Source organism: Erythrolamprus reginae, chromosome 3 (assembly GCF_031021105.1).
Source record: "Erythrolamprus reginae isolate rEryReg1 chromosome 3, rEryReg1.hap1, whole genome shotgun sequence".
Lineage (NCBI taxonomy): Eukaryota > Metazoa > Chordata > Lepidosauria > Squamata > Dipsadidae > Erythrolamprus > Erythrolamprus reginae.
The window spans coordinates 245322210-245343208 of NC_091952.1; the positions used below are offsets into that span (position 1 = coordinate 245322210).

The 20999-nt window shown below is 45.5% G+C and overlaps 1 protein-coding gene across 4 annotated transcripts in view; it reads right to left on the minus strand.

Annotated features, from left to right (window-relative positions):
- Window positions 1–1809: 1809 nt before the first annotated feature.
- Window positions 1810–20999, minus strand: part of CYRIB (CYFIP related Rac1 interactor B) — a 165709-nt gene continuing 146519 nt past the window's right edge. For 2 of the 4 annotated variants that reach the window (XM_070748306.1, XM_070748304.1), the window contains exons 10-13: window positions 20795–20874; window positions 12440–12566; window positions 5216–5286; window positions 1810–2710 (exon numbers count right to left, since the gene is read on the minus strand). In XM_070748306.1, the coding sequence (XP_070604407.1) occupies window positions 2647–2710; window positions 5216–5286; window positions 12440–12566; window positions 20795–20874 (342 nt within the window). In that variant the 3' untranslated portion in view covers window positions 1810–2646. Of the gene's footprint in view, window positions 2711–5211; window positions 5287–12439; window positions 12567–20794; window positions 20875–20999 lie in introns of all 4 variants that reach the window. The other 2 variants (XM_070748305.1, XM_070748303.1) reach the window with 1 other exon arrangement.

A 20999-nucleotide genomic window follows, 5' to 3' on the forward strand; every position in this document is an offset into this window, starting at 1 on the left:
CGAAGCATTTTCCTTTCTCTGGGTGCTTGGAGAGGGAATAAAGCACTTCGCTGTGGTGACTCCCTCGCGCTGCCTCCCATACACCCGGTGTGACGTTGCCTCCTGGAGCGTCTGGGCGTGGAAAGGCAAAAGGGGGCGGTTCGCCCTGGCCGGATCAACTCGGCTTCAGCCAAACCGAGAAGTCACCAAAGTGAAGGAAAGGCGCCATCTACAAAGTGAGCGAGCGATAGGAGAGGGGAGCCCTTCAGCATGGGAAGGAAGTGAGCCGCCCCGAGTCTGCAGAGAGGGGCGGCATACAAATCTAAATAATAAATAAAATAAAATAAATAAGAGGAAGCAGGTAGAAACAGCAGCAGCAGCCGCCTTTCGGTCAAAGTTCCCCCCTCTCACCCGCCTGGGTTTCTCTCTCTGGCGCAGTGTATGGGAGGCGCATGCTCCTCCTCGCGGCCTCAGAGTCCCTCTTTTTTTTTAAGCCTTAAAGTTTTGGATTTTTTTGATTCCCCTCACCTCACCTTCTTCCTTCAGCAGCGACTGTCCTCCTCCTCTTCTTCTTCCTCCTCCTCCTCCCACCCAAATTCCAAGCTTTTATTTCTTTCCTAACGGGTTTGCACGCATTATTTGCTTTTACATTGATTCCCATGAGAAAAATTGCTTCTACTTACAAACTTTTCTACTTAAGAACGAATTAAGTTCTTCAGTAGAGGTACCACTGTACTTGGCAACTGATTCATACTTACGATGCTTGAAAATGTCCCAGGGTCACGTGATTCCTGTTTTGCGACCTACCGACAAGCAAAGTCAATGGGGAAGCCAGATTTACTTAACAACCAGGTGACTGACTTACCAACTGCAGTGATTCACTTAACAACGGTGGCAAGAAAGGTTGTAAAACAGAGCAAAACTCACTTAGCATTTGCCTAGGTTCGCCTGGTGCACCAGTTGCGGCCCTACCTGGACTGGGACTCACTGCTCACAGTCACTCATGCCCTCATCACCTCGAGGTTTGACTACTGTAATGCTCTCTACATGGGGCTACCTTTGAAAAGTGTTCGGAAACTTCAGATCGTGCAGAATGCAGCTGCGAGAGCAATCATGGGCTTCCCCAGGTATGCCCATGTTACACCAACACTCCGCAGTCTGCATTGGTTGCCGATCAGTTTCTGGTCACAATTCAAAGTGTTGGTTATGACCTATAAAGCCCTTCATGGCATCGGACCAGAATATCTCCGGAACCGCCTTCTGCCGCACAAATCCCAGCGCCCGGTTAGGTCCCACAGAGTTGGCCTTCTCCGGGTCTCGTTGACTAAACAATGTCATTTGGTGGGACCCAGGAGAAGAGCCTTCTCTGTGGCAGCCCCGACCCTCTGGAACCAGCTCCCCCCGGAGATCAGAACTGCCCCCACCCTCCTTGCCTTTCGTAAATTCTTAAGATCCATCTCTGCCGTCAAGCATGGGGGAACTGAGACATCTCCCCCGGGCCTATACAGTTTATACATGGTATGTTTGTGTGTATGCTTGCTTTTAATAATGGAGTTTTTAGTGTTTTTTAAATTATTAGATTTGTTCTTACATTGTCTTTGTTATTGTTGTGAGCCGCCCCGAGTCTATGGAGAGGGGCAGCATACAAATCTAATAAATAAATAAATAAATAAATTAACAAATGTCTCACACTCAACAACAGAGCCTTTGTGACTCAATTGTGGCAGTAAGTCCAGGACCACCTATATTCTTTTTTTAACCAATTGTCTCCAGGTGCCTATTAATTACAGGTCCCTCCATCTTCAATTATTGAAACAAATCACGCTTAGAAAAATGAAAGCTGACTTTTATTGTTGTTTCCACAGCCAATCCTTTGACACAAACATGCATACGTAATTTGGCTACGCACACACCAATTTTTAATCTTTTTTTTTTGAAAAAACATTAGTTATTAAACATACAACGTACATCCTTACAAAAATGAGTCGAAATGCAAACTTAACTTTAAAAAAAACGAACGGTTTTTAACTAAGTTTCTTTCTTTAAAAAAAAATCTTTGTGTTGTGGGTACCATTTGTACAAACACAGTTAATTTAAACGAATCTGCTTTTTTTTTTTTTTTTTTTAGTTTTCCTCCCGTTTGCACATAAGAAAAGCGGCAATAGAAAATGAAGTCACTGAGGATTTTTCCTTTTTTTTTTTTTAAATAGCAGTAATAGGCAGTTTTTGCCATGCACAAGAAGCAATATTAAATATTAGTTTTTTCAAAAACAAAAAAAAAGAAAACAAAAACCACGTTTAAAAATATTTAGTTCAAGTCACAGAACTTTCTCTCATAAGGAGAAATCCATAACGCAATGCGGAAATTAGCTGCCATGTACAATGGCGACTCTGAAAAGTAAAAACAAAACAACCCCAAAAAAAATACCTTTCCAGAGATGATACATTTCATTGATTTTGGCACAGAAAAGAAGTTTTATCAGCTTACCCAAGAACAAGACTGTGATTTTTTTTTTTAAATGGAAGAGAGAACACAGGGAAAGAAAGTCAAAAGCAAGACTGAACAAGATAGTAGTTTGCAATCACTTTTTTTCAAAAAAAAAAATCTGTGCATCTCAGTCATTGCAGAATACTGTTTACAGCAGGACCACGCCTTGCAGGTAACTGTTATTGCAACATAGATTTAATTTGCTTGGAGGTAGTCTCATCGTTCAAATGTTTCGTTGTGTACCTATCGAGGGGGGAAGAAGAACGTGTTAAGTTGATGCTTCGCCAGGATTTTTTCTTGTGTGTGTGTGGTTTTTTTAAAAAAAAAGACTTCAGATCAAGTGATGAGGTAGCCATAGCAACAGCACTTAGATATAGTGTTTTATATCGCTCTCTGAACAGTTTATAAATATTAGCCTATTGCTTCCAACAATCTGGCTCCTCATTTTACTGACTTTGGTAAGATGGAAGGCCGAGTCAACCTTAAGCCAGTCAGGATCAAACTGCTGGCAGTGGGCAGAGTTCGCCTGCAATATTGCATTCTGACACTACTTCACCATGATGCTAAATATGCAATTGTCTGTCTAGCCATTTATCTTTCTTTCTTTCTTTCTTTCTTTCTTTCTTTTTCTTTCTCTCTCTTTCTTTCGTTCTCTTTCTTTCTCTCTTTCTCTCTCTCTCTCTCTTTCTTTCTTTCTTTCTTTCTTTCTTTCTGTTGTGGTTAGCTCTGGCCCAGCTCCTGCCCCAAGGACTGTGGATGTGGGGGAGAAATCCACATGCTGCAGGCCTGTTTTGCCCCCGGTGAAATCTGAGGATGAAGGCTCCTCCGACCAAGAAGACATGAGTGACAGGGAGGAGGAGAGTGTGGCAGACAGCTCAGAAGGAGATCAATTATCTAGCTCCTCCTTGGATTCGGAACAAGAGTTAATGATACAGCCACGCATGTGGAGAGCGATGCATAGGCAGCAACAACTGAGAGATTATTATCAAAGAAAATGAGGCCACCTGTGGTTGGGTGGGGCTGTGGTGATTAGTGAGGCTGCTATAAATAGCAGCCTGTGGGTTTGGCCATTGTGGAGGATTATCTGATCATTGTGTTTCGTGACTGCTTTACTGACTTTGACCTTTTGTGTGCTGATTTTTCCCCACTTTGAAACTAAACCAGGGCAAAGTGTGTTTCACTTTGTGAAAGAACAAGGGCTGTGAATTGCCTCACAGCTGCAAGCTAAATATCACAGAACTGATAAGGGACTTGTACAAATTACCAGTTTGTTTGGAGACCAGTGCTCTTTGCTATCCCAAAAGAGGGCTTAGGTTAAGTGAATTTTCATTATAAAGAACATTGTTTTGAATTTTCAAACGTGTGTGTGTCTGAAATTTGTACCTGTGAATTTTTGGGAGGATTCTACCAGAGAGCCCAACAGAACACTTTCTTTCTTTTTCTTTCTTTCTTTCTTTCTTTCTTTCTTTCTTCCTTCCCTCCCTCCCTTACTTCTTTCTCTCTCTCTCTCTTAACCATATTCTCTCTCTGTCTCTCTCATCAGCCCATCTTTCTCATCAAGGGACTATGGGCTGTTAGAAATAAATTCATTTCTGAAGGTAATATCACAATGCAAGTGAATGTGTTGTAACCATGGAAGAAGCTGACGTAAGCCATAATCAGCATGTAATCATGGGTTTGCTAATTGTGCTGCAACCTGATTGGCTGTATCCTATTTAAGGAGGAACACCCTTGCATGGGCGTGGTTTGATACAAAGCGGGTTGTTACAGAGAGTAGTTTGATACAGAGTGGTTTGTTACAGTGGGTGGTGTTGTAGTTTACTGCTTAGTGCTTAGTGGTTGTAGTGGTGGAGTTAATAAGAGTTATATGAAAGTATTGTATGATAGTTTATTTAGAGAAGCAGTTTAATAAAAGAGAATATATTTTTACAAAAAAAGCCTGCTGCTGTGTTTCATTGAAGACTTTAATTAGGTATAGTGGTTTATTGTGGCTACTTGGTGGGTTAACTTCCGTGTGCGCAAAACTCTCTCTGCCATAATATATTTTTTTTAAAGAAGATTTTTAGGTCCCTCATTACATTGAATGGTCACCTAGCAACTGGTCATAAGTTGTGGACTACCTGTATCTATTTTGTTGTTGTTGTTGAATGAATGATTATAAAATGATTTTTTCATAGGATCTTTTTGTTCAATGAAAACAGTTTTAATTTTATATTGTTTGAATGAAACAATATAATTGAATTAAAACCCTTTACATGGACAACGTGCTTACAAATCTATTTCACATGACGGCATCTGATTAAATTAGCGCTTATGTTAGCAAAATGTTCTTATGGTGCTAAACGTGGATCTTTCACATTTGTATCATCTTAATTTTAACCGTGCTTTCTCCCCAAGCTCTAAACATCCCTGTTAGTGGGAATTAAGTCCAATGTGGCTGATCTCCTTGTTCCCTTCTCTACTTTTTTGGGAAACAAAGTTGTCTGCTAGGTTTGGTGCAGGGATTGTCTTCCAGTTGATGTCAGGGTAGTTAAAATCCCCCAACTTCAGGTAATGTGTTTGCACCACCGCTTAACCAGCAAATTAATAATGTGGGAGGACTTGCTAATCCTTACAAGTCTGTTTCTCGGAAGCCAGAGTCACAGCTAGTAACTCTATGCAAACTTCTGGGATTCAAACAGAAGGACATTCACTTTAAATCAAAACCAATATAAAAACAAACAAACAACGAAAGGGCTTGTAAGGTACCTGAGAGCATTTAGAAGGCCTTCTACGCTGTTTGGAGGCTGGTCTTTGAGAACTTTGATGCATCCTTTCATCTGGAGTGTCATAAAGCAGGAAAAAAAACAAAATATAGTATTTCAACGAATGTCTAGACGTGATGCAGTAATTCCGTACCTGTAATTTCAGCGAACTGATTCATGCAAAGACCTTTTTATTGGATATTTTAGGAAAAATCCAAACTTAGCACCAGCGTAAGACACTTAAATTCTTAAACTGAGAACTAAATAATAATAATAATAATAATAATAATAATAATAATAATAAACCTGCCATCATGAAAATAATCAAAGAAACTGCAGCAGCTCTGTTAGTTGTGAACTTGGAAAGACCCAGATGCGTGAACGAATCCTGAATTATCCCATCTATTGTCTAAATTATTGATTTTTCTAAATGATTCCATCTGTTGTTTAAAGATGTATTTTGAATGCTACAGCACCCATGATGAGTTGTTTCTAAAATAATATGTTTATTGAATACAGTGATCCCCCGGTTATTGCGTCCCCGACCATTGCGAACAGGGTAATTTGCGATTTTTCAACCCGGAAGTCAAAATACCATCTACGCATGCGTGCCCTTTTTTTTCTATGGGCACGCATGCGTAGATGGCAACCGGGAGATCAGCTGCTGGGCGGCTTCGCTGGGTCTTCCCCCTCTTGCTGGCATCAGCGAGGAGTTTCCCCACCGCCCATGCAAACTCCTCGCTGCCGCTCGCCCGCCCTTCGCCTGCCCACGCCGTTCGCTCCCCCTCTTGCTGGCGGGAGGGCGAGAAGCCCTCCCCAGCACCCGCTCGCCCGCCCTTCGCCGCTCGCCCGCCCTTCGCCCTGGCGGAGAAATTCCAGCCCCCACCTGGTCCTGCCCGATCCTCCTCCCTGAGGCAGCTCGCCCTCCCATGGCCGCTTCCTCCACCCTCCATCGCAAGCCCTCGCCACCGCAGCCAACGCGCGCTGCGATCTTCAAGCCCGGCTCCTTTCGGCCCAGCATCCCGGGCCAAGCAGCTGCCTTCCGTGACTGAGCCTGGCTGGCCCGGAAGATCGTAGTGCGCGTTGGCTGCAGCGGCGAGCGAAGCCAAGCCGGCAGCAATGTCGCCGCCGCTGCAGCCAACGCGCGCTACGATCTTCCGGGCCAGCCAGGCTCCGTCACGGAAGGCAGCCGCTTGGCCCGGGATGCTGGGCCGAGAGGAGCCGGGCTTGATCCGCTGAGCCTGGCTGGCCCGGAAGATCGTAGCGCACGTTGGCTGCAGCGGCGGCGACATTGCTGCCGGCTTGGCTTCGCTCGCTCGCCGCTGAGGAGCCGAAGATTGGGGGGCGGCGCGGCGAGCGAGCGAGCGAAGCCAAGCCGGCAGCAATGTCGCCGCCGCTGCAGCCAACGCGCGCTACGATCTTCCGGGCCAGCCAGGCTCAGCGGATCAAGCCCGGCTCCTCTCGGCCCAGCATCCCGGGCCAAGCGGCTGCCTTCCGTGACGGAGCCTGGCTGGCCCGGAAGATCGTAGCGCGCGTTGGCTTCAGCGGCGGCGACATTGCTGCCGGCTTGGCTTCGCTCGCTCGCTGCGCCGCCCCCCAATCTTCGGCTCCTCGCTAGCGCTGCGGAAGTTTAAAACACCATCTGCACATGCGCAGATGGTGTTTTTACTTCCGCAGCGCTACTTCGTGAAAACCCGCTCGTTGCGGGGGGTCCTGGAACGGAACCCTCGCAACGAGCGGGGATCACTGTATATACATTAAAAACAGGGTACAGAAAAGTAAAGGGAATATATATAATGTACATTGTAGCAATTATAATTTACTTATATAGTACGCGTAAGTGGGGAAGGAGAAAGGAAGAAGGGGAGGGGGATTGGGGAAGAGATATGAGAGGAGGAAGGATAGAAAATAGAGCAAAAAAGAGTAGTAAGAAGAGTGTAGAGGGCCAGCGTTAGAGCTGGGGCTTCAATGCTTTGCGGCCTGTGGTTTAAACATATAGGTGGTGTAGATTTCCCTAAAGTTTTATCCATATGTGTTTGACGTAGTTGCTAGTGCCAACACATATCAGTGGTTTAAGGGTTTGTTCATTCAGTTTCTTTGTAGTTCAACATTTGTGTCGATCGATGTTTACAGTTTGTCGTTTCAATTTGATATTATGATTCGTGTTGTAGATTGCTGGTTTTACACGTTGTTTTTGTTGGATATTTTTCTTGATGAATAATTTTTAAGTAATTTCTTTTTTTAAAACCAATGGTACCATTTGTCCCAGGCCTTGTAGAAATCTGTCTCATCCCTATTTTGCAGTTCCATTGTTAACTTGGACATTTCTGCACATTCCATTATTTTAATCAAAAGAGATAAAACGGTTGGGTTTTTTTCCCTGTTTCCAGCATTGTGCATATAGAATCCTCACAGCTGTAATAATGTGAATTATAATATATCTGTTTTCTTTATTAATATTTTGTCTTATGATTCCTAATGATGAGTTGTTTCCATGCATTGTTAGGAGAAAAAAAACATGAAGGGAAGCAAAAACCCCAAACATGGTTACATAAAGAACTAAATTTTATGGAGACCTAAAGCAATAAAGGACACACAGAGAAAATAGGAAATAACACACAAAAGAGAATCCAGGCAAGTAGCCTGAAAGAAGCCGAGATGTAGTAAAGAAAATAAAAACTCAAAATAATTTGAAGCCAGCACAGAACATTAAGAATAAATGGGCTGTTTGGGTTATGTTCAAATAAAAAGTGGTGGAGTAGATTAGATTTATTGGATTTATATGCCGCCCCTCTCCGCAGACTCGGGGCGGCTCACAACAATGGCAAAAACAGTACATAGTAACAAATCTAATATTTAGCAATCTAATTTACAATTTTAAGTTAAAAAGTCCATAAAAGCAACCCCAACATATATAAAAAACAAGCACACAATCAATCATAGACCAAAACTACATGGGCAAGGGGGAGATGTTTCAATTCCCCCATGCCTGATGGCAGAGGTGGGTTTTAAGGAGTTTACAAAAGGCAAGGAGGGTGGGGGCAATCCTAATCTCTGGGGGGAGCTGGTTCCAGAGGGTCAGAGCCACCACAGAGAAGGCTCTTCCCCTGGGTCCCGCCAGACGACATTGTTTAGTCGACGGGACCCGGAGAAGGCCAACTCTGTGGGACCTAACCGGTTGCTGAGATTCATGCGGCAGAAGGCGGTGCCGGAGATATTCTGGTCCGGTGCCATGAAGGGCTTTATAGGTCATAGCCAACACTTTGAATTGTGACTGGAAACTGATCGGCAACCAATGCAGACTGCGGAGTGTTGGAGTAACATGGGCATACTTAGAGAAGCCCATGATCGCTCTCGCAGCTGCATTCTGCACGATCTGGAGTTTCCGAACATTCTTCGAAGGTAGCCCCATGTGGAGGGCATTACAGTAGTGGAGGAATCAACATATCACCTATTCAATGAAGGATGACTAATAAGGAAGAAATGGAGTTACAGTGATCCCCCGCTCGTTGCGAGGGTTCCGTTCCAGGACCCCCCGCAACGAGCGGGTTTTCGCGAAGTAGCGCTGCGGAAGTAAAAACACCATCTGCGCATGTGCAGATGGTGTTTTAAACTTCCGCAGCGCTAGCAAGGAGCCGAAGATTGGGGGGCGGCGCGGCTCTTTTAAAACATCGCCGCCGACATGGGGGGCTCGCTAGCACCCCCCCGAACCCCCAACCCGGGTTTGGGGGTGTGCTAGCAAGCCCCCCATGTCGGCGGCGATGTTTTAAAAGAACCGCGCCGCCCCCAATCTTCGGCTCCTCAGCGGCGAGAGAGCGAGCGAAGCCAAGCCGGCAGCAATGTTGCCGCCGCTGCAGCCAACGCGCGCTACGATCTTCCGGGCCAGCCAGGCTCAGTCACGGAAGGCAGCCGCTTGGCCCGGGATGCTGGGCCGAGAGGAGCCGGGCTTGATCCGCTGAGCCTGGCTGGCCCGGAAGATCGTAGCGCGCGTTGGCTGCAGCGGCGGCGACATTGCTGCCGGCTTGGCTTCGCTCGCTCGCTCGCCGCGCCCCCCCCCCCAATCTTCGGCTCCTCAGCGGCCATGGGAGGGCGAGCTGCCTCAGGGAGGAGGATCGGGCGGGACCAGGTGGGGGCTGGAATTTCTCCGCCAGGGCGAAGGGCGGGCGAGCGGCGAAGGGCGGGCGAGCGGGTGCTGGGGAGGGCTTCTCGCCCTCCCGCCAGCAAGAGGGGGAGCGAACGGCGTGGGCAGGCGAAGGGCGGGCGAGCGGCAGCGAGGAGTTTGCGTGGGCGGTGGGGAAACTCCTCGCTGATGCCAGCAAGAGGGGGAAGACCCAGCGAAGCCGCCCAGCAGCTGATCTCCCGGTTGCCATCTACGCATGCGTGCCCATAGAAAAAAAAGGGCACGCATGCGTAGATGGTATTTTGACTTCCGGGTTGAAAAATCGCAAATTACCCTGTTCGCAATGGTCGGGGACGCAATAACCGGGGGATCACTGTATTCCTGTTTTCATTCCGTCTTCGCTAACCAAAACTATGTATTCCACCAGGAGATTGTGAAGAAAAAACAGAATGGATGAGAATAAAACTTGAGATTGATAAACCTATGGTCATGAAATACCTCTTTAATTTTGGATGAGTTTAAATTTTCACAGCCAGATAAATTGCATTTCAGAATACTGAAGGAGCCACTTGATGGGCTGGCCAAATATTTGGGTATTATTATTATTATTATTAGACTCCCTGGAGAACCGAAATCTCTTTATTCTTCAGAAAGAGAAGAAAGGAAGACCAAAGATGCAGAAAACTATAGATCCATCATTTTGACACCAATGCCTTGGGAGATGCTATAGTAACAGATCAGTTTGTAAGCATTTTTTAAAAACAATGGGTTTGTCAGGAACAATTCTTGCTAAATCTCATTTTTCAAAAATTATCCCATGTTTGATCAAATAGATTCCCTAACAAATTATGGAAAAGTTGCAGATTAAATATTGATTAGCACCTCACTTCGCATCTCTCTCCAATTTGATGAGATAGGTATAATTACTGACCTACCTATTTATCCATTTAATTGGAATGCTTTCCAGCCCACACTTCCATTAGCTTGTTATTCTGCATGGTTCTAGGAACATGGACAATTAGTGGGCCACTGTGGCCCGATTCAGCATGGCAGGTTCAATGGATGTCCATGTGCAGCCTCTATGTTGGTTGAGGCAGGCAGGATTCCCTTGGGTCCCATTTGTTGGGGGTCAGGGAAAAGGGAGGGTTTTGTCTTCCTTTTCTGCTCAAGATCCCCATGGACAGTTGGTGGGCCACTGTGTGACACAGAATGCTGGACTTTGGCCTGATTCAGCATGGCTCTTCTTATGTATGTATGTATGTATGTATGTATGTATGTATGTATGTATGTATGCATGTATGTATGTATATATGTATATATCTACCTGTCTACCTATCTACCTACCTATCAATCAATCAATCAATCAATCAATCAATCGTATTTATATGCTGCCCAGCTCTTGAAGTACTCGGGGCAGCTTACACCAAATACACACAAAGTACAGTATAACTCTCCACCCTAAAACAGTATAAAACCAAATTTACAATTTAAAACAGTTTAAAAACAGCCATGCATAGCTTTCCTGGTCAGTTCCTGATGGCATACCACAAGATCAACGACTGCAGGCCTGCCGAAAAAGCCAAGTCTTTACAGCTTTTCGGAAGGCCAGTAAAGTGGGGGTGGTTCCAGAGAGTCGGAGCAGCCACAGAGGAGGCCCTCCCCCACGGATCCACCAGCTCTTTAGCTAACGGGACCCGGAGGAGACCAACTCTGTGGGTTCTAATCGGTCACTGGGAGCTATGCAGGAGGAGGCAGTCTTGAAGATAGTCTGGCCCTAAGTCATGTAGGGCTTTAAAGGTAATAACCAACACCTTGAATTGCTCCCGGAGACCAAGCGGAAGCCAGTGCAGTCCACTGAGAATTGGTGTGATTAGATTAGATTTATTGGATTTATATGCCGCCCCTCTCCGCAAACTCGGAGCACCCAAGCACCAGCTTGCGCAGCTGAATTCTGGATCACCTGCCACCTCCGAACCTTCTTTAGGGGTAGCAAATGTACTAGGGTTGGGGATTTAGGGGAAAAGATCACGAAGAAGTCTTGGATTGCAAACTGAATTTGAAACCGTAGCCCGGTGTTGCAATAAAAACACTTATTATTAGCCTGCCTCAACAGAAGCACCGTTGCCAAATCACGGGGGAAGTCACTGTTCCCCTTTATTCCGCTTGAGTCAGATCCCACTGGGCTCCGTTCGAAGGATTCAGAGAAATTGGAGGAGGCCATGAGAGATGCAATAAGGCTGATTTTTTTTTTTTTTTTTGGGGGGGGGGGATAAATCTAAGAGAGAATGAATGGAGCATGTTACTCTTAAGGGAAAAAAATACTCAAGGGTCACATTGGCAGCTCTCTTCAACTGAAGCCTACAAGGTTGCAAAGGTTGGATACCTTGGCCTAAATATAGTGCAGAACGCGGCCGCGAGAGCTATCGTGGGGCTTCCTAGATTTGCCCACGTTTCCACAACACTCCGTGGCCTGCACTGGCTGCCGATCAGTTTCCGGTCACAATTCAAAGTGTTGGTAATGACCTTTAAAGCCCTACATGGCATTGGACGAGAATATCTCCGGAACCGCCTTCTACCGCACGAATCCCAGCGGCCGATAAGGTCCCACAGAATTGGCCTTCTCCGGATCCTGTCGACCAAACAATGTCATTTGGCAGGCCCCAGGGGAAGAGCCTTCTCTGTGGCGGCCCCGGCCCTCTGGAATCAACTCCCCCCCGGAGATTAGAACGGCCCCCACCCTTCTTGTCTTTCGCAAGTTACTCAAGACCCACCTATATCGCCAGGCATGAGGGAACTAAGGCATCTCTCATCTTATTATATTACACATTTGGTGTGTATGTGCTGTATGGTTTTTAATTTTGGGGTTTTTTATATATTTTATTATTAGATTTGTCCCATTGTTATACTGTTTTTATTACTGTTGTGAGCCGCCCCGAGTCTTTGGAGAGGGGCGGCATACAAATTTAATAAATTATTATTTATTATTATTATATAGACCTTCCAATCCATAATTATCCCTCTGTGCCCTCCCATTGTCATTTCACCCCCCTCCCCAATCCAGTCAGCAATGAAAAGGAATATTTTCAACTATCCAAAAACAGAACTTACATCAATTTTTGAAATTTTTGCAAACGCACCCACGGGATGCACGTGGTCGTAGAGGATTATAACACCCACCATTACCCTCAGGCAGAAGGACACGGTCTCCTCGTTTGTGAATCTGCTTCTGTATTCCCTGGAGGAACAACGGAGGACATAAAAAAGACAATGGGTTACCAAAAAGTACGAGTCTACAGAGAGGGGAGGCATACAAATCCAATCAATCAATCAATCAATCAATCAATCAATCAATCAGTAAATAAATAAAAAAATGGAGAAGCGGCGTACTTTTCTAACAAACTCACAAATCCAGCTCAATAACATCCCGAAATACAGTGGTACCTCTACTTACGAACTTACTTCGTTCCGTGACCAGGTTCTTAAGTAGAAAAGTTTGTAAGAAAAAGCAATTTTTCCCATAGGAATCAATGTAAAAGCAAATAATGTGTGCGATTGGGGAAACCACAGGGAGGGTGGAGGCCCTATTTCCTCCCAGGAGATTCCTAGAGAGGCCTCACAGAGGCTTTTTCCCACCTTTTCCAGCCCTGTTTCCTCCCAGGATATTCCTAGCGAGGCTCCACAGAGGCTTCTCCCCACCTTTTCCAGCCCTCCTTCCTCCCAGGAGATTCCTAGAGAGGCTCCACAGAGGCTTCTCCCCACGTTTTCTGGCCCTCTTTCCTCCCAGGATATTCCTAGAGAGGCCTCACAGAGGCTTCTTCCCACCTTTTCCAGCCCTCTTTCCTCCCAGGATATTCCTAGCGAGGCTCCACAGAGGCTTCTCCCCACCTTTTCCAGCCCTGTTTCCTCCCAGGATATTCCTAGCGAGGCTCCACAGAGGCTTCTTCCCACCTTTTCCAGCCCTGTTTCCTCCCAGGATATTCCTAGAGAGGCCTCACAGAGGCTTCCTCCCATATTTTCCAGCCCTGTTTCCTCCCAGGATATTCCTAGCGAGGCTCCACAGAGGCTTCTCCCCACCTTTTCCAGCCCTGTTTCCTCCCAGGAGATTCCTAGAGAGGCCTCACAGAGGCGTCTCCCTGCATTTTCCGGCCCTGTTTCCTCCCAGGAGATTCCTAGAGAGGCCTCACAGAGGCTTCTTCCCACCTTTTCCGGCCCTGTTTCCTCCCAGGAGATTCCTAGAGAGGCCTCACAGAGGCTTCTTCCCACCTTTTCCAGCCCTCTTTCCTCCCAGGATATTCCTAGCGAGGCTCCGCAGAGGCTTCTCCCCACCTTTTCCAGCCCTCTTTCCTCCCAGGATATTCCTAGAGAGGCTCCACAGAGGCTGTTCCCACCTTTTCCAGCCCTCTTTCCTCCCAGGATATTCCTAGCGAGGCTCCACAGAGGCTTCTCCCCACCCTTTCCAGCCCTGTTTCCTCCCAGGAGATTCCTAGAGAGGCCTCACAGAGGCGTCTCCCTGCATTTTCCGGCCCTGTTTCCTCCCAGGAGATTCCTAGCGAGGCTCCACAGAGGCTTCTCCCCACCTTTTCCAGCCCTGTTTCCTCCCAGGATATTCCTAGAGAGGCCTCACAGAGGCTTCTCCCCACCTTTTCCAGCCCTGTTTCCTCCCAGGAGATTCCTAGAGAGGCTCCACAGAGGCTTCTTCCCACCTTTTCCAGCCCTGTTTCCTCCCAGGATATTCCTTGAGAGCCCTCACAGAGGCTTCTCCCTGCCTTTTCTGGCCCTGTTTCCTCCCAGGAGATTCCTAGAGAGGCTCCACAGAGGCTTCTCCCCACCTCTTCTGGCCCTCTTTCCTCCCAGGATATTCCTAGAGAGGCCTCACAGAGGCGTCTCCCTGCATTTTCCAGCCCTGTTTCCTCCCAGGAGATTCCTAGAGAGGCTCCACAGAGGCTTCTTCCCACCTTTTCTGGCCCTCTTTCCTCCCAGGATATTCCTTGAGAGGCCTCACAGAGGCGTCTCCCTGCATTTTCCAGCCCTGTTTCCTCCCAGGAGATTCCTAGAGAGGCTCCACAGAGGCTTCTCCCCACCTTTTCTGGCCCTCTTTCCTCCCAGGATATTCCTTGAGACGCCTCACAGAGGCGTCTCCCTGCATTTTCCAGCCCTGTTTCCTCCCAGGAGATTCCTAGAGAGGCTCCACAGAGGCTTCTCCCTGCCTTTTCTGGCCCTGTTTCCTCCCAGGAGATTCCTATCTATCTATCTATCTATCTATCTATCTATCTATCTATCTATCTATCTATCTATCTATCTATCTATCTATCTATCTATCTATCCATCCATCCAATCTATCTATCTATCTATCTATCTATCTATCTATCTATCTATCTATCTATCTATCCATCCATCCATCCATCCATCCATCCATCCATCCATCCATCCATCCATCAAGTCTTCAACTTTACACAGATTGTACTGTAGGCAAAATAGACAGTTCTCATACTTTTAAAAAAACTATGTAGGAGGTGAAAACATATGAAATACTACCGGACACCTTGGAACACATCTCTGGTGTTGAAATATTTAACAGTATTCCCACAAGAAATAAACTGGAGTATTTCCCCCAAAGTGTAAGAAAATATGAAAACTGAAAGTGCCAAGATCTCTCTAAGAAGAATGTTAACTCCATCTGCTCTTTAAGTGGGGTTATTAGTTCTACAGGAAAAAGATGGGAAACAGTCCTTATTTCCCCCTCTATGGTTCTCATCACCTGATGAAGCAGGCAGAGGCAAAATGCGTTTTATGCTTCCACTTTATCACCCACTCACACCTCATGTTGTACTTTTGCTGAGAATGGAGACAGAGGACAAGATTAAGAGGACATCTCCCTGCTGCGATTCCTACCTCTGGCCAATATCCTGCAGAACAATGTGCTTAGATGAGCTCAAAGCATTGTTAGAGACCCCACATCAGGGGTGGCTTGCTGGGGGTTCGTAGGGGTTCTGCAGAACTTCTAGCTAAGATTCTGTGCAGTTCAGAGAACCCCCAAATCCCACTCCTTACTGGCCCGGCTCATCCCACCCTTCTCGCGAGTCCCCATGCGGCCCATTTTGGATGCAGGTACATTGTCAAGGCTGTGAGTAAAGGTAATAAAGTTGATGTGGTGATGCATCTTGGCACAAACGATTTGTCCCAGAGAAATGTTAATGTAGTAAAAAGAGATTTTCAATGTCTAAGTGTGGAGCTGGGTAAAATAACAGATTCAGTGACTTTCTCAGAGGTGTTACCGGTTTGTGGCCAGGAGGGTAAAACAAGTTGTATCAGAGAGTTTAATGTGTGGTTAAGGCAGTGGTGTAAAGCTGAAGGTTTTGGTTATGTAAGTCATGATGTCAGTAGGTGGTCTAATAGGGAGTTGTTTAAGAGGGATGGTTTGCATCCATCATACAGAGGTACCCAGGTGCTCGGTGAGGAATTCAGAACTTTTTTGGACAGGCATTTAAACTAGGTAAAGGGGACAGAGATGTACCAGATGTGGAGGATTTCTGTCCCCGACCAATGAGGATAAATCAGTTTCTGGAAGCTTATGAAAAGGGAGCTGTAAATAAAATAGATGTAGTTGTTGATGATAAGGGACAAACTAATAATGAAAATAATGTTCTTCGGGTAATGTGCACAAATGCTCGAAGCTTGAGCAACAAGCTCTGTGAGTTAATGGCCATAATATCTAGAGATAATTTGGATCTGGTTGCCATAACTGAGACGTGGTTTAAGGATTCTAATGAATGGGAAATATCCATACCAGGATATACACTGTATAGGAAGGATAGAATAGAGAGAAGGGGAGGTGGAGTAGCCATTTATGTTAAAGAAAGTCTAAAAACAATACTAATTCAAAATACATGTAAAGATCTGGAGACCCTCTGGATTTGCATGCAAAATAAAGACGGTTCTGTCATTAGAATTGGGGTGATCTATAGGCCTCCAGGGCAATCTGAGGAACATGACAACAAGATGGTGGATGAGATTACCCTAATGGCAGTAAAGGGAGATATTGTGGTTATGGGTGATTTCAACATGCCTGATGTTGACTGGAATATCCCCAGTGCCCTTACATGCAAAAGTAAGAATATAGTAGAGGCCTTTACAGGAGCAGCTATGGCACAGCTAGTTAAGACACCAACTAGAGGGGAGAATATTCTAGATTTAGTTTTTACAAATGGGAATCGGGTTTCAGAGGTCAAGGTGGGAGAAAATTTAGGTTGCAGTGACCATCTATGTTTGTGGTTTGATGTGAAAACTGATTGTGAGCAATCCTATACTGCAACCAAAGTATTGGATTTCAGAAAAACAAATTTTAATGCAATGGGGGAATATTTAAATAATGAATTAAAGGGGAGGGATAAAATGGCAGGAGCGAGCACCCAGTGGACTGTATTAAAAAAGGCCATCTTAAAAGCCACAAGACTTTATGTAAAGCAAGTAACTAAAGGTAAAAGGAAGAAGAAACCGCTATGGTTTAGCAATGATGTAAGGGCTATAGTCAATGAAAAAAAGGCTGCCTATAGGAGGTATAAAGAGTCTGGAAGTATAGCTGATAGAGAGGTGTATAAAATGAGACAGAAGGAGGCGAAACAGATAATATATGCTGCTAAAGCCTCAAAAGAGGAAGAAATAGCAAAATCTGTAAAGAAGGGGGATAAAACCTTCTTCAGATATATTAGTGATAGGAAGAAGAAAAACTGCAGCATCACAAAGCTTAGTACCGGGAATAATACATGCATTGATGGGAATAAGGAGATCGCTGACCATTTCAATAGCTACTTCTGTTCAGTTTTCTCAAAAGACACCTTACAAAATAATACTATAGAGGGATATAGCATTGCTTCCAGCTGTACGGATTCAGCTCCAGTGATCTTAGAAGCCGATGTCTTAGAAGAACTTGAAAGATTAAAGATAAATAAGGCAATGGGTCCAGATGGCATCCACCCCAGAGTTCTTAAAGAACTCAGATCTGTCATTACTACCCCCCTGACTGATTTGTTTAACCAATCCCTGTTAACAGGAGATGTTCCTGAGGATTGGAGAATGGCCAGTGTTGTGCCTATCCACAAGAAGGGCAGTAGAGAAGAAGCTGGTAACTACAGGCCAGTTAGCTTGACATCAGTTGTAGTTAAAATGATGGAGACTCTACTCAAAAAGAGGATAAATCAGCATCTAAAAAACAATAACTTATTGGACCCAAATCAGCATGGCTTTACTGAAGGCAAATCGTGTCAGACTAATCTCATTGAGTTCTTTGACTATGTCACAAAGGTGTTGGATCAAGGTGGTGCCGTGGATATTGCCTATCTGGACTTCAGCAAAGCCTTTGATACGGTTCCACATAAAGAGCTGATAGATAAATTAGTGAAGATTGGACTTAATCCCTGGATAGTTCAGTGGATTTCAAGCTGGCTGAAGCATAGACATCAGAGAGTTATTGTTAATGGCGAGTATTCTGAGCAGAGACAGGTTACAAGCGGTGTGCCACAAGGGTCTGTTCTGGGTCCTATTCTTTTTAATATGTTTGTGAGTGACATAGGGGAAGGTTTGGTAGGGAAGGTTTGCCTATTTGCCGATGACTCTAAAGTGTGCAATAGGGTTGATATTCCTAGAGGGGTCTGTAATATGGTAAATGATTTAGCGTTACTAGATAAATGGTCAAAGCAATGGAAACTGCAGTTTAATGTTTCCAAATGTAAAATAATGCACTTGGGGAAAAGGAATCCTAAATCTGAGTATTGCATTGGCAGTTCTGTGTTAGCAAAAACTTCAGAAGAGAAGGATTTAGGGGTAGTGATTTCTGACAGTCTCAAAATGGGTGAGCAGTGTGGTCGGGCGGTAGGAAAGGCAAGTAGGATGCTTGGCTGCATAGCTAGAGGTATAACAAGCAGGAAGAGGGAGATTGTGATCCCCTTATATAGAGCGCTGGTGAGACCACATTTGGAGTACTGTGTTCAGTTCTGGAGACCTCACCTACAAAAAGATATTGACAAAATTGAACGGGTCCAAAGACGGGCTACAAGAATGGTGGAAGGTCTTAAGTATAAAACGTATCAGGAAAGACTTAATGAACTCCATCTGTATAGTCTGGAAGACAGAAGGAAAAGGGGGGACATGATCGAAACATTTAAATATGTTAAAGGGTTAAATAAGGTTCAGGAGGGAAGTGTTTTTAATAGGAAAGTGAACACAAGAACAAGGGGACACAATCTGAAGTTAGTTGGGGGAAAGATCAAAGGCAACATGAGAAAATATTATTTTACCGAAAGAGTAGTAGATCCTTGGAACAAACTTCCAGCAGACGTGGTTGGTAAATCCACAGTAACCGAATTTAAACATGCCTGGGATAAACATATATCCATTGTAAGATAAAATACAGGAAATAGTAAAAGGGCAGTCTAGATGGACCATGAGGTCTTTTTCTGCCGTCAGTCTTCTATGTTTCTATGTTTCTACAGGGTGGACAAGGAGGCTCGGGGAGCGAGAAAAATAGGCCTAGCAAAAAACAAACTTCCGTTTGGCCTGTTGAGCTGTTTTTCGGCATTTACAAGGTCTGGAGTCTTTCCTAACGCTTGGGGAGGGCGAAAATGGCCTACTCTTCCCCTCCAGGCGGCCTAAAATGGCCAATGCTTTATGTGCCTAGGGCAGCTGGTCAGTGTACATATGCATCTAGGGCAGGGGTAGGCAAAGTTGGCTCTTCTATGACTTGTGGACTTCAACTCCCAGAATTCCTGAGCCAATCATGCTAGCTCAGGAATTCTGGGAGTTGAAGTTCCACATGTCATAGAAGAGCCAACTTTGCCTACCCTTGGCCCAGGGCAGTGATGGCAAACCTTTTTCCCCTCGAGTGCCGAAAGAGCATGGGCGTGCAATATCGTGCACGCGCAAGTGCCCACATCCATAGTCCAATGCCTGGGGAGGGCAAAAACAGCTTCCCCTGCCCCACAGAGGCCCTCTAGAGGCCGCAAATGGCCTCTTTCCCAACTTCTGGTGGGCCCAGTAGGCTCGTGTTTCACCCTTCCCAGGCTCCAAAGGCTTCCCTGGAGCCTAGGGAGAGTAAATATGCCCTCCCCATCCCTCCGGAGGTTCTCTGGAAGTCAAAAATACCCTCCCAGAGTCTTTGTGAACAGTGCAGTCAGGTGGTAGGGAAAGCAAGTAGGATGCTTGGCTGCATAGCTAGAGGTATAACAAGCAGGAAGAGGGAGATTATGATCCCGCTATATAGAGTGCTGGTGAGACCACATTTCGAATACTGTGTTCAGTTCTGGAGACCTCACCTACAAAAAGATATTGACAAAATTGAATGGGTCCAAAGACGGGCTACAAGAATGGTGGAAGGTCTTAAGCATAAAACGTATCAGGAAAGACTTAATGAACCCAATCTGTAGAGTCTGGAGGACAGAAGGAAAAGGGGGGACATGATCGAAACATTTAAATATGTTAAAGGGTTAAATAAGGTCCAGGAGGGAAGTGTTTTTAATAGGAAAGTGAACACAACAACAAGGGGACACAATCTGAAGTTAGTTGGGAGAAAGATCAAAAGCAACATGAGAAAATATTATTTTACTGAAAGAGTAGTAGATCCTTGGAACAAACTTCCAGCAGACGTGGTAGATAAATCCACAGTAACTGAATTTAAACATGCCGAGGATAAACATATATCCATCCTAAGATAAAATACAGGAAATAGTATAAGGGCAGACTAGATGGACCATGAGGTCTTTTTCTGCCGTCAGACTTCTATGTTTCTATGTTTGTGTGAGTCAAAAATCTGCTGGCTGTCACACACACGCATATTGGAGCTGAGCTAGGGCACTGGCTCACGTGCCAGCAGATATGACTTCACGTGCCACCTGTGGCACCCATGCCACGGGTTCGCCATCACGAGTGTAGGAGGTTCATTTATTTGAAGGCCGGGGTCTCTCTGTCCCTCCCTCTCTCTCCTCCTCCACTTTCTCCCCTCCCCTTCTCTTCCATGGCTGGGAAAAGACTGCCACACAGCTCCCCCCTCCCCATTCCTATCCTAAGAGCAACATCTGGGCTGAAAGGATTTTTCCGAGGAGAAGAGGAAGCTAACTTAAGGAAAAATAGGTTCAGTCTCAGCCTTTGTTCTATATATGTTGCAACAATCACTGGTTGGGTGAGGGGTGGGAGGAAACTGCCATTCTGCAATATTCTGTCATTTCAGAAAGGTTCGGGCTGGTTTAACATGAGTGCAGGGTTTGTGTGTATGTGTGTGCGCGCATGCGTGCATTTGCAGAGAGCAGAATAAATTTATTGGCTGGCTTTTTACCCTTCCTTCTTTCACCAATTTTATTTCCTTTCAGTCTTTTACATTTTTACTTCCACCAATACATTTCAGTCACTAAATGAACTGTTGCAAGTCGAGGACCACCTGCATTTGACAGTGATGCTATCTGTGGTTCTACTCACGGGGTTTCCAGCATGACTCTGCAAACACTGGCCATGGTGCTTAAGCAGTCTGTGGTGTTTTCTATGGGTAAATTCTTGTTCTGTAAACGGATGGATAAGGAAGAAAAAGTTAGTGAAATGTGACCAGGGGCATCGTTTTTGTCGCCCCTTTCCTAATAGGAGCGGCAGGGGGTCGGTAATAGTAATGATGATGGTTAAAGGCAGC